Source organism: Protopterus annectens, chromosome 4.part1, assembly GCF_019279795.1.
Source record: "Protopterus annectens isolate FY-2018-M chromosome 4.part1, PAN1.0, whole genome shotgun sequence".
Classification (NCBI taxonomy): domain Eukaryota; kingdom Metazoa; phylum Chordata; order Ceratodontiformes; family Protopteridae; genus Protopterus; species Protopterus annectens.
Window position 1 is genome coordinate 176,631,027 of NC_056734.1, and position 12,457 is coordinate 176,643,483.

The window sequence follows — 12,457 nt, forward strand, 5'->3', positions numbered from 1 at the left end:
ATACCTCTTTGAAGTTTAGAACCTATTCCTGTTCCAAGTGTTCTGGGGGGATGGTTTACTCTATCCTTTCTGGGGAAGCACACAAGATACACAAGACATGGCTATCAGTGCCCACAGTAACAAATAGCAGTTTCTCTGTGACTGGTCTCTAAGCAAAGCCAAACCCAGAGAATACTGAGACAAACTTAGACTATAAGGAGGATTGCAGCTGCTGGGCTGGTGAAGCTGCCCACTTGGATGACATGAATAAAATAACCAGTAGAAGCAGAGCTGCCGGGCACATGGGTCCCTCCTCATTCAATGAAGAAACATCTTTTTCTTTGGGAAATAAACTTTCCTGGAAAAAGCAGGAACTGGGGGAATCATATAGATCCTCATGATTGGTAAAGGCCTGTTTTGTCTTTTGAAGGTCATCAACTAGGTACTGGAGGAACTGACACAAGATAAATAATGAAAAAAGGGCCTCTAGAGTAGTATGCTTCAGCTCAGCTATGAAGGAAGTGAAGATCACTCAGGCCATCCACAATGTACCATATAAAACTGTAGTGTCGGTACAGCCAACATTACAGTAGACTACATAGTGCCAAATGTAGAAGTCATGACAAAGGTCTTGTCTGGTTATTCTTTGACTAGATATTTTGATGCAAGAGAAAGAGGACTGGAAACTGGAAAGGTAAAAAAAAAAAAAGTAGAGAGACCTAATGGTAACTGTACATTTAAGACCTGCTACATTGATAATATAATTAAAATTTGATGGAATGCTCAAAGTAAGCTGCTGGACAAGGTGAAGTTCGCTGAACAGTAAGAGGGATGTAAGGCTTTTCCCAACTTTACCTATGACAGCAAATTTCTGTTTGCTTAATGTTAAAATTTCAGAGCATAATTGACTGAGGTACTGGCTCTTGAAATAGCATACTGTACCTGATCTATGCTTCAGTGCAGTACAGGAAAATGCCTATTTGATAATCCTGTAAAATACCTTAGACCACTTATCATCAGTAAAGTAGCTGGAGGTTGTGGTGTCTGGAACTGATGTTGTATTTTGAAAATGATATGAAGTTGGCCCTGGGATACTGAAACAGGATCACAATGCAGACCAGCTCAGCACACTGCAGTACATAGGATATCATGACTGTGCAGATGAGTTCATCTTTTTAAGGAATGTGTGTCCTCTTGCAATGCATCATTGTTAGTTTAATTTACATTCTCAGCAACACGGATCTATAAAGGCTGTCTTCTTACTCCACATACTCCACCAATAATTCCAAGAACAGTCGAAGATAGAAAATAGCAAAATGTAAGCTTTATTCCATAACAAAGATAAAACAGGATTGAGCGCATTCGTCTCCGTACCGGAGACCTCTTCAGAATCAAAAAAAGCTGTCAATGGCACTTATTTATATCGTAGCCAATAACACCATAAGACAATAATTAATGTGTTTTCCATAATTAATTAATTGATTAATTAACTTATCCACCATTCCTTTAAAGTGTTATAACAACCTATGTGAAATGTATGTGTAGTGTATTAGTTCTGGTTTAAGCACTTGGGCTTCAGGCCAGTTATTTTACATTAAGAAGGTTTGTGGTCTGCACTCTTGTGGGAGAAGAGGCTGGACTCTGCCCTTCTGAGCTGGGAATTTCTGGTTAAAGGTTTATAGTGCCTGAATATTTGAACTGTATCTTACTGAAATTGGTACACCTTGTTTGCTGTAGCATAGACTAGATCCAGGCCTGCTGAATCTAGCTTTGTTTATATGCTTGTTGTTTGTTTGCTTGTTATTTCCCTGGAATGCTAATTCCACCTAATACATGGCTTCTCAGCGCTTCTGTGGATCACTAGTGATATCTGCATTGCTTACTGTACTTATTTCCTTGTTTCACTTGAAAGAAAGTTACTGTTTGTCATTTTTGCATTTAAGTTACCTGTAACACATTGCACTTAAGTTACCTGGCACTTGCTCACTAAAGCAATTATATGTCAGCACTAAAAATTAAAAGCACTACACCCTCACTCCCCACTGGCCCTGGTTTTCAATTATTAAGGAATTCCCAATGTTATTCTAGCATGTTCAAAGGTCAGTTGTCAATCTCCTCTCCGGTCCAGCTGGTGAATCTGGGAATCTTGAGGCAATGTTACAACTGCCTCATGTACACAGACAACCCTCTCCTCCTCCCAACAAATTCCAACACATGTGAGAGATGCAACCATACAGCCAAACTGGAGGCTAAGCTCTCTCAACTCAGTACAGGCATAACCAGTCAGGAGGAGAAGGAAACCACACTCACTGCAATTCCAGTCTCACATAGACCTACCACGACAGCAAACCAAACACATAATCACACAAAAACATACTCGGAGGCTCTAAATAAAGATCTGCCGAAGCAGCAGAGACCTCCAAAGCAGACACCCAAGCAGCCACTACCCCAAAACAAAACACGTGCAACACATATCTCACAAAGCCAGTGTGCCAAACAGTCACAGCTCTTAAGACTAAACAACACACCTGATACACTTGTAATAGGTGACTCTATTGTCAGGCACACTGACGTCCCACTCACCAGGCTGAACAAGGAGAGGGTCACGGTGAGCAGCCTGTCAGGCGCTAGGATCCGCCACATAACACAAGTACTCAGGTCACTCCAAGGCAAGTACAAATATGACTCAGTCATTGTCCATGCTGGTGTGAATGACCTGAGACGTACCTCCCTGGACTACATGAAAAGAGACATAAAGGAGCTCTCTGAGCATGTAGCCCAGGCCGGTATGACCCTGACCTTGAGTAGCATCTTACCCTCACCAAGAATAATGCCACAATATGAAGACAAGATGATCAATTTCAACAATTGGCTTAAGTACTGGTGTCATTCAAAGGGGATCCAATGCCTGTCAGCTTGGGATGATATGCTCGACAAGCCACGATGCTTCGCTAGGGACGGCTTGCACCTGTCACCCCTGGGCTTTTGGATATTGGCAAAGGCTCTTGCTAACCCCATAGTGCCTTTTTTAGGCAAGGCTCAAAAGACAAACCCACCTTCATAGGTATCACAAGGGATAAGAAACTAAGAGTAATGCTACTCAACGCCAGAAGTCTAAACCTCAAGATGCACGCACTCGAAACTCTCCTTAGCATGGAGAACATCGATATCTGTGCAGTAACAGAAACCTGGTTCAGGGCTCCCGAGAGCACCCCAGCACTACCAGGTTATATCTCATACCATGCTTTTCGCCCCAAAACTTGGACCGAACCACAAAAGGAGGGGGAGTATCGATATTCATCAAAGATACCCACACCTCCAGGTTGGTGGCAAAGCACGAAGCATCAGAGACTATCCATGTGCAACTAACAGTGGGTAAAACTGCCTTCCAGTTTATAGCCTGCTACAGACCACCCTCCCAAACCCAGGAACCCCACTTGGCCTTCCTGAGAACACTGGAAAATATGAAGGTCTCTCCAAACACCATTATATTGGGCAACTTCAACTACCCAAACATAGACTGGGAGCATTACTCTAGCTCCAATACCCTAGCCCAAAGGTTCCTAGAATTTATAAACTCAAATGCTATGGAACAACTTGTTACCACTCCCACAAGAGGGGAAAACATACTGGACCTGATCATCACCAACATGGGGACTCTATGCTCCAGACCAGAAGTGTATCCCTCACTGGTAAGATCAGACCATAAACTAATCTCACTGGATATTCACATCCCGACCCCACCCCCTGCCCAGAAAACCACAGTGAAAAACTTCTCTAAAGCAAATTTTACACTCCTCAAAACTGAGGTGGAATCCTTCAAAGCCCCCAGGCCTGTGGAAAATACGGCCCAGACCACAGAATCCTTTATAAACGCATTCTATGAACACCTTCAGGAATGCGTGGATCATGTGATCCCAAGTAAAACCAAGACCCAATCCTGCAAAGGCAGACGTCCTGTCTGGTGGACCCCAGCCATAAACAAACTATACAATAGAAGGAGGAAGCTACTAAATGATAAAGCAAAATCCCAAAAAGGGAAGGCATCACTGATCAGTATTAGCAAAAAACTACGGGCACACACAAAATTGTCTAAGGCCAGCTTCGAGAGAAAAATTGCACAGGACACTAAGGATAATCACAAGGCTTTCTTTAGTTATGTTAGGAACCTGGGTGGTAATTCCCAGATATGCTCAGAATTAGTCCAAAATGACAAAGAATACACCGAACCCACAGACATTGCCAACATCCTAGCTGACAGGTTCAGCGCAAACTTCTCCGCCCCCACCAAAAGGGCAAATATCTATCCCAGCAGAGTGCTGTGACCCCTGACAACTCAGATCCTCAGGTAACAGCCACCCTCTCCAAAGCAAAAACACAGCATCAATGGGACCAGATGGTGTCCCGGCTGTGTCCTACATGTACTCCAAGAAGAGCTAAACCCAAACATAAAACTACTGTTCAATCTCAGCCTTACTACAGGATATGTGCCCAAAGAGTGGCGTACAGCAACAGTGGTCCCTCTCCATAAAGGTGGTGCCTCAACGGATCCTGGAAACTATCGCCCATAAGCCTGACTAGCTTGGTCTGCAAAGCTATGGAAAGGATCATCATGGACCTCATAAATAAAGATATTGGGGACCTACAAACACTGGATCCTACCCAGTTCGGCTTTGTTAAAGGCAGATCCTGCCTCTTAAACCTGGTTGATTTCTTTGAAACAGTCACCAAGGCCATTGACGAGGGGAAGGTGGTCCACACAGCCTACCTGGACCTCGCAAAAGCCTTCGATATAATACCCCACTCGGGCATTATAGATAAGCTCACCAGCTTAAATATAAACCTCTATGTCACTAGATGGATTGCAAACTGGCTCAAGGACAGAACCCACATGGTTAGAATTGCTGGAGCCATGTCAGACTCCAAACCAGTTACAAGTGGTGTCCCACAAGGCTCAGTCCTGGGACCTCTCTTGTTCGGTATATATTTCTCGGAGGTACAGGCCAACACAGAAGGACTGTGGCTGACCAAGTTCGCAGATGACTGCAAACTGGGTGCCATAATCGACTCTCCAGCCGACACAAGCATCCTCCAAAAGGGCCTCATAGAAACAAACAACTGGTGCCAGAGCCATGGCCTCAAGCTAAATGCCAAAAAGTATATAGTCATCCCCTTTGGCAAAAACAAAGTGCCCACAAATTACCACATAGGTGGAAATCCATTAATTAGGGACCTGGGGACCCAAGTTGATAGCAATCTCTCATTTGACAACCACGTGGCCAAAGTGGTTAGAAAAACATTTTATATAGCCCACCTAATCATGAAGGGATTCACATCTAGATCAGGGGAGGTCATCGTGCCTCTTTACTCATCCCTCATCAGGCCCATAATTGAGTACAATGCCCCTTTTGGGATGTACCTTACCAGAAAGACCCCAAAAGTACCTCACCAAGAGGATCAAAGGGCTCAAACAGATGCCATATGCTGCCCGGTTAAAGAAACTCCAGCTCTACTCAGTGGCATACCGCCTGTTCAGAGGCGATCTGTGCCCGACGTATAAAGCCATGTCCAACCCGGAATTAATGGACATGCTGCACCTCAGAAAATCCAAATCCCATCGAGCTACACGCTCGAGAGACTTGAACCTCAGCACTGAAATAAATAGGACATGCTGGAGGGACAGATTCATAGCCCAGAGGCTCCCTTCACTCTGGAATAAAATCCCAGTCCAGGTTAGGCAGAGTCCCTCATTAACTCTCTTCAAGAGGAATCTTGATGAGTGGATGGGAGATCGTAGGTTTACCCCGGGTATCACTTCTGTGTCACTGTTAGACAGAGGCACAGTATACTAACCTCGAAAAAGGGCATAGCAAAATAAATTTAAAATGGGTGGCGAAAGCCAAACACATTCTGGCTAGGCTTATAAATGCCCTAGGGCAGATAGCCTAGTATGAACCTATGAACCTATATATCTCTTCATAAATATGTGTATTCCTAGAATAATATATACAATACATAAAATACATAAGCTAGGACTTGTCTAAAAAATATATTCTGATGAAAAATGAATATATAAATATAAATATAAATATATATATAAATATATATGAAATATATATAAATATAAAAACTATATAAAAGATGTAAATACGTATACATATTGTATAATGTATATTGTGAGTATGTCGCCCTAAATATATAATGATAACAATATATTTTTTAGACAAGTCCTAGCTTATGTATTTTATGTATTTTATGTATTGTATATATTATTCTAGGAATACACATATTTATGAATAGATATATACACATACATTTCACATAGGTTGTTATAGCACTTTAAAGGAATGGTGGATAAGTTAATTAATCAATTAATTAATTATGGAAAATACATTAATTATTCTCTTATGGTGTTATTGGCTACGATATAAATAAGTGCCATTGACAGCTTTTTTTGATTCTGAAGAGGTCTCCGGTACGGAGACGAAAGCACTCAATCCTGTTTTATCTTTGTTATGGAATAAAGCTTACATTTTGCTATTTTCGTATCTTCGACTGTTCTTGGAATTATTGGTGGAGTATGTGGAGTAAGAAGACAGCCTTTATAGATCCGTGTTGCTGAGTTCTATTTGGTTATGGTTGTTATTTCTGATTGATTCTTGGTTTTCACAGCATCCGGACTCGAGGAGTCTCTTAGTTGTTTGGACTATCATTTATACTGCCACCGTTCCTGGACTGTGTGTTTTTGAGCGGTTTTTGTATTGTGTACACTGACTGAACTGGTTAGAGTCATTCAAAGTTACTCGCAAACCATCCCCACACCGGTGGAAGCGGGGAATAGTATTCCCTGTGCTCAGAGTAGCCCTAGAAACAGAGCTGATGATGTGTTGATGTCAGACGTTAGAGAAGGTGGAAATACCAGGATGAGAACATCATCTACATCGAACGAGCACATTTTGAGTTCTCCGGATAACTTTAACAGATTGGGACACAATGTTCACCCACATTCCAGGGGGAATGACTTCTCTAAATATTACCACATGGACTTTCACCACTGGTTAAACCAATCTTTTAGCAATTCCACCCCTGTGGTAGAATCGGAACGAAGAAACAACTCGACATACAAAGAGAAGTGTAAGACTTTTAAACTTTTATTAACCAGATATAGGAACCTTGTCGTGGAAAACTGGTATTTCAACAAGTGTCTCCACGACAATGTTGTTCCTAAAGGACTGAGGATCTAGACATTTCCTAGTAATATTAATTATGAGGTTGAGAATGAATTGTTTAAGAACATTAGTAATATTTTTAATGAATGTGGATTGTCTGTTATAAAAGCACTTATGAAACACAATGAGAACAAAATGGTAACTGAAAAAACTGAGATTGACAAATTGTATAAGGAAATCACTGAAGATTTACTATTTTCTATAGAAGAATACAAGAATATATACTATAGAAATATACAAGATGTCGATACTGTTACAACGCGTAATTACAATAGGAAAACATCCAAGCTTAGAAGGGATTGAATGAATATCATTCTGGTATAGCATACATGGGAGATAACTATAGGAGAACACATTTCCCGAGGGGACCCTATTATAGACCACACATGGGTTATACCACAAACCTAGACAACTTTTCTAGAACAGAACAGGTAGAATATGGGGATACATGTAACAATTATGACAATGAAAGAATATTTGATGAAAATACCAATGACTATCGGGAGAACAACTATAATAGAGAAGAATACATCCCTTTAGAAGATGCAGGCCCCAGGAGATCAGAGAGGTTAAAGAAACGAGTCCCCCAACAACAGTCATATGCACAGGTGGTGGGGGATTATCGATTCTACAACAGGGGAATGCACAAATAGAATTGAGAAGCAGTTTGATGGTGTCTGAGAATTCTTCTCAAGAGAATATACACATTGAAAATGAGACAGGCTCTATTATACACTCATTCAATAATTTTAACATTTTTAATTACACTGACATGGAGATTAATGAGACTTTTTTTCATCTGTTTATAAAAGGATTTACTTTTGTACCATATAGGACACCCAGCATTGATAGTATTTTGCTGGATGTCAAGTTATTTAGCAGAAAGTTAAATTTAGCAGTCATTTTCAAAGATACAGGACTATCTGATGGACAAGGAATTAAAAAAAAAACGGAGTATGTACAACCCACCACTACAGCATAATATTTTGTATTTTGAGAATGTACTTACCAAACAAATCAGAAACAGCTATTATTACAATATAAAGAAGAAAGAAAGTAATTTAACACGGGATGAAACCAAGCTTATCTATGAGGTCAGATGTAATGAAAAAGTTCGAGTAATGAAACCTGACAAGGGTGGGGGTATGGTTCTAATGGATCAATGGGACTACACTAGAAAAATGCTTGATATTTTAAACAACACCAATAGTTATACCCTTGTCTCCAAGAATGAAATTAATATTTCATACCAAAAGATTAACTACATTTTAGAGGACAATTTGTTGTAAGGGCTCATTGACATGGAATTACATAATTATCTGAAGGTAAGGAAGCCAGTTATTCCAGCTATTTTTGGTATTCCCAAAACCCACAAATGTGTATACGACCCTCCAATGAGGCCCATTGTGTCATCCCAAGGTTCAAAGACACAACCTTTGGCAATATATATAGACACGAAATTAAAGGGGTACCACTCTAAATATCACCATTTATTAGTAGACTCTTGGGATTTCCTGAAAAAGATTGGAAGCTTGACATACAAGGAGAATGCTTATTTCATTACCATTGATGTCAAGGATCTATTTACTGTTATACCCCATTCTATAGGGTTGGAATGGTTTGAAAAGATATTAATCGAATTGGATTTTTTGCAGCCAGATGAATTTAGAATAATCTTAGAAAATATGGAGTTGGTACTAAGAAATAATTATATATTCTTTCAAGGTGAATATTACCATCAGACTGAAGGTGTAGCTATGGGGGCAGCATGTGCCCCCATGTATGCTAATATTATTATGCTACACTGGGAAAGACAGTATATTTTTGCATCTGACTTTTACCAATATATCCACGGGTATTATCGGTTTTTGGATGACATATTTATTTTGTGGACAGGACCAGAATATATCACTAGGGAGTTTATTGAATATATCAATAACAGTACCTCTTTTCTTAGGTTTACCCACAAAATTTACAAAGATGTAACACATTACCTTGATGTAACTATTTACAAGGATGAAGTAGCTAAAAGATATAAATCTACCAACTACAGGAAAAAGAACTTTTCCAATGCTTATTTACACTATGTGAGTGATCACCCCATTCATTTGAAAAAGAATATTGTCAAAGGACAAATGATTCGTGTGTCTAGGATGACAACAGAACAAGAAGTTTTCTTGAAGGAAATAGATATTCTAGAAAATATGTTCCACCAAAGGGGATACCCAGTAGCTTTAACACAGACTATTAAAAATTTGTAATAGAAAGAAGAGAAACCAACTACCCACCTTTACTTGGGCTTGATCACAATCTGGGGGAAACTGTGGGTATTACAAATACAGGTAATAAACAAAATAACACCAGAACTATCCCATATTTGACCTTAACATACCACCAAAACATTGGATGGCTTAAAAAATGTATCAATGATACTTGGGATATGTTTAGATCTATGCCCACAAGAGTGACAGTATTCCAAAATACTTTGACCTATAGTTACAGAAGGAATTTTAATTTGAAAAATATCCTAGAAAAAGGGAAGGAACAGTATTCTAATAGTAGTTACAGTTACGTTACAAACAAAAAAGGTGCCTTTAGATGTGGGAGATGTCCCCAATGTACTTTTATAGCTGACAAAAAGATAGTGAAGTTACCTAGTGTTAGAGTAACCCTAAAAGCTACAAAATACAGTAGCTGTTACACTAAAGGAATTGTATACCTAGCTTACTGTAAATCCTGTTGGTGTTATTACATTGGGAAGACTGAAAGACATCTAAGGAGACAAATTTATGAACACATCAGGGACATCAACCGTAAAAATGAAAATAATGCACTATATAGGCATTCATTAGTTTGTATGGAAGCAAATTTTAAATTCTGGGTACTGGAGATAGTGGAACCTTAGAAAGAGGAGGTGACTGGGAAACTAGATTGACATATAGGGAAATGATGTGGCAATTAAAATTAGATGCATGTAGTGGAAAGAGTCTTAACGACAATATTTCTATATTACCAGCACTAAAATTGTTATCCCAGGACCCCAAGAAAACATACACACATGCATAAATTAAATGGTATGTACATTAACTATTATATTGTTATCATTATATATTTAGGGCGACATACTCACAATATACATTATACAATATGTATACGTACTTACATCTTTTATATAGTTTTTCTATTTATATATATTTCATATATATTAATATATATTTTTATATTTATATTTATATATTCATTTTTCATCAGAATATATTTTTTAGGCAAGTCCTAGCTTATGTATTTTATGTATTTTATGTATTGTATATATTATTCTAGGAATACACATATTTATGAAGAGATATAAACACATACATTTCACATAGGTTGTTATAGCACTTTAAAGGAATGGTGGATAAGTTAATGAATCAATTAATTAATTATGGAAAACACATTAATTATTGTCTTATGGTGTTATTGGCTACGATATAAATAAGTGCATTGACAGCTTTTTTTGATTCTGAAGAGGTCTCCGGTACGGAGACGAAAGCGCTCAATCCTGTTTTATCTTTGTTATGGAATAAAGCTTACATTTTGCTATTTTCGTATCTTCGACTGTTCTTGGAATTATTGCTGGAGTATGTGGAGTAAGAAGACAGCCTTTATAGATCCGTGTTGCTGAGTTGTATTTGGTTATGATTGTTATTTCTGATTAATTTATATTCTGTTTGCACCAGTAGATAAGATACACATACCAACAATCACTTTGCAGTCTGATTTCCTTCTATCAATATCAGAATGATTCTTTTCCAACACAACAAATTTCAAATCCTGGTTTATGCACCTGCCACTTACATTATTAACTTTCACTCATTACAGGTGACATTTCTAATTCATGAAAACCATACAAATATCTTAATCAGATTGTATTTGGTAATAAGTTAATTTATTTTATATCAAAAAGGAAATAATCAACCACAGTGGGAAACACTTGTTACAAGCATCTCCAGTCATTTAATGTACAAAAATAACTGGACCTCTGTGTCAGCAGCTAGAAAGAATAAGAACACTTACTAATATCACAATGGCTTCCATAGAAACCGGGAAGGCAAGAACATTGCCCAGTAACTGGGTGACATTCCTCATTTTTGGACGAGCACTGACAAACTTGACTGCAGTTTTGTCCATATGTGCCTGATGGACAAGCTGTTAATGAAAAGAGAACTGGTTAATAATAAGAATAACAACAGCTTAAATAAGAGATCATGCATACAACACAATGCTACGTTCTACCTCTCTATGGAGCATACATCATTCCAAACAGGAGGTAAAAACTGTTGTATTCCACAACTGTTACTAGAAGTTAAACTGACATAAATATGTGCAGTCATCAATCTAAAAATATAAATAAATAAAACAGCCACCTGTAAAATCTATTAAGTCACAGGTATTTTAAAAATAGCCATGGCCCCATAAATAAATATGTTATATTTAAATGAAAATTGTCCTTTCAATCCTCTTAAATTACTGTTATTCCTGCATTTCAGAATTACAGGCTTTGCATAAACTGCAGTAGATACAGTACCACTATACCATTAGGACGTACTACAATACTGTGCTATCCTGTTACATTCATGGGCTTGCATAATTTCAGTACACTTGATAGACGCTATCAGAGTGATACAAAAAATATATGAAAACAGAACTGACTTGGGAAAAAATGCCAGCAACTATAAAAAGTTAGAAAATTACTTTGCATTAACACCATTACATATTCATATATGCATGTTTTGCTGATGACATTACACAGACAGTATCCAAAAAAATAAATAAATAAAAATAAATTGGCAGTAGGTGTGTGTGTGTGCATGTGAGTGGTGGTATGGAAGTTCAACTGCCGCAGGGCTGGACACTCGGTACTCTGAACCTTGGCTCTACATGTTTGTCACTGGTGAAGTAGCATCCTGATCGCTGGGCAAAATGGGAAAAAGGGGTTGTGGCTGGATGGATAAAGTTAATGAGAACTAGAGATTACAGCCAGTAATGTATAACATAAAATAAATGTATGCTTTCAAATAACTATAATCTGAGTCCTGTACAAAGCTGTATGAAACTGTGTGCACATATATAGGATCAGTTATACTCAGAAATATTTCAGAGTCAGATTGTGGCTATTTTTTTTTCATCCTGAGGAATAACACACTTATTTCTGTAAAGAAAAAGTTTTGTCAGGATAAATTATACATAAATACAATATTCTCTTTGCA

The 12,457-nt window shown here is 38.3% G+C and overlaps 1 protein-coding gene across 1 annotated transcript in view; it reads right to left on the reverse strand.

Annotated features, from left to right (window-relative positions):
* The window catches only part of LOC122801191 (multiple epidermal growth factor-like domains protein 6), a gene marked incomplete at its 5' end in the record, with an annotated part of 1,094,182 nt that overhangs the window by 301,731 nt on the left and 779,994 nt on the right, over nucleotides 1-12,457 (reverse strand). Inside the window, one exon of the mRNA XM_044070750.1 lies at nucleotides 11,265-11,396. Within this exon, the coding sequence (XP_043926685.1) occupies nucleotides 11,265-11,396 (132 nt within the window). The remainder of the gene's footprint in view (nucleotides 1-11,264; nucleotides 11,397-12,457) is intronic.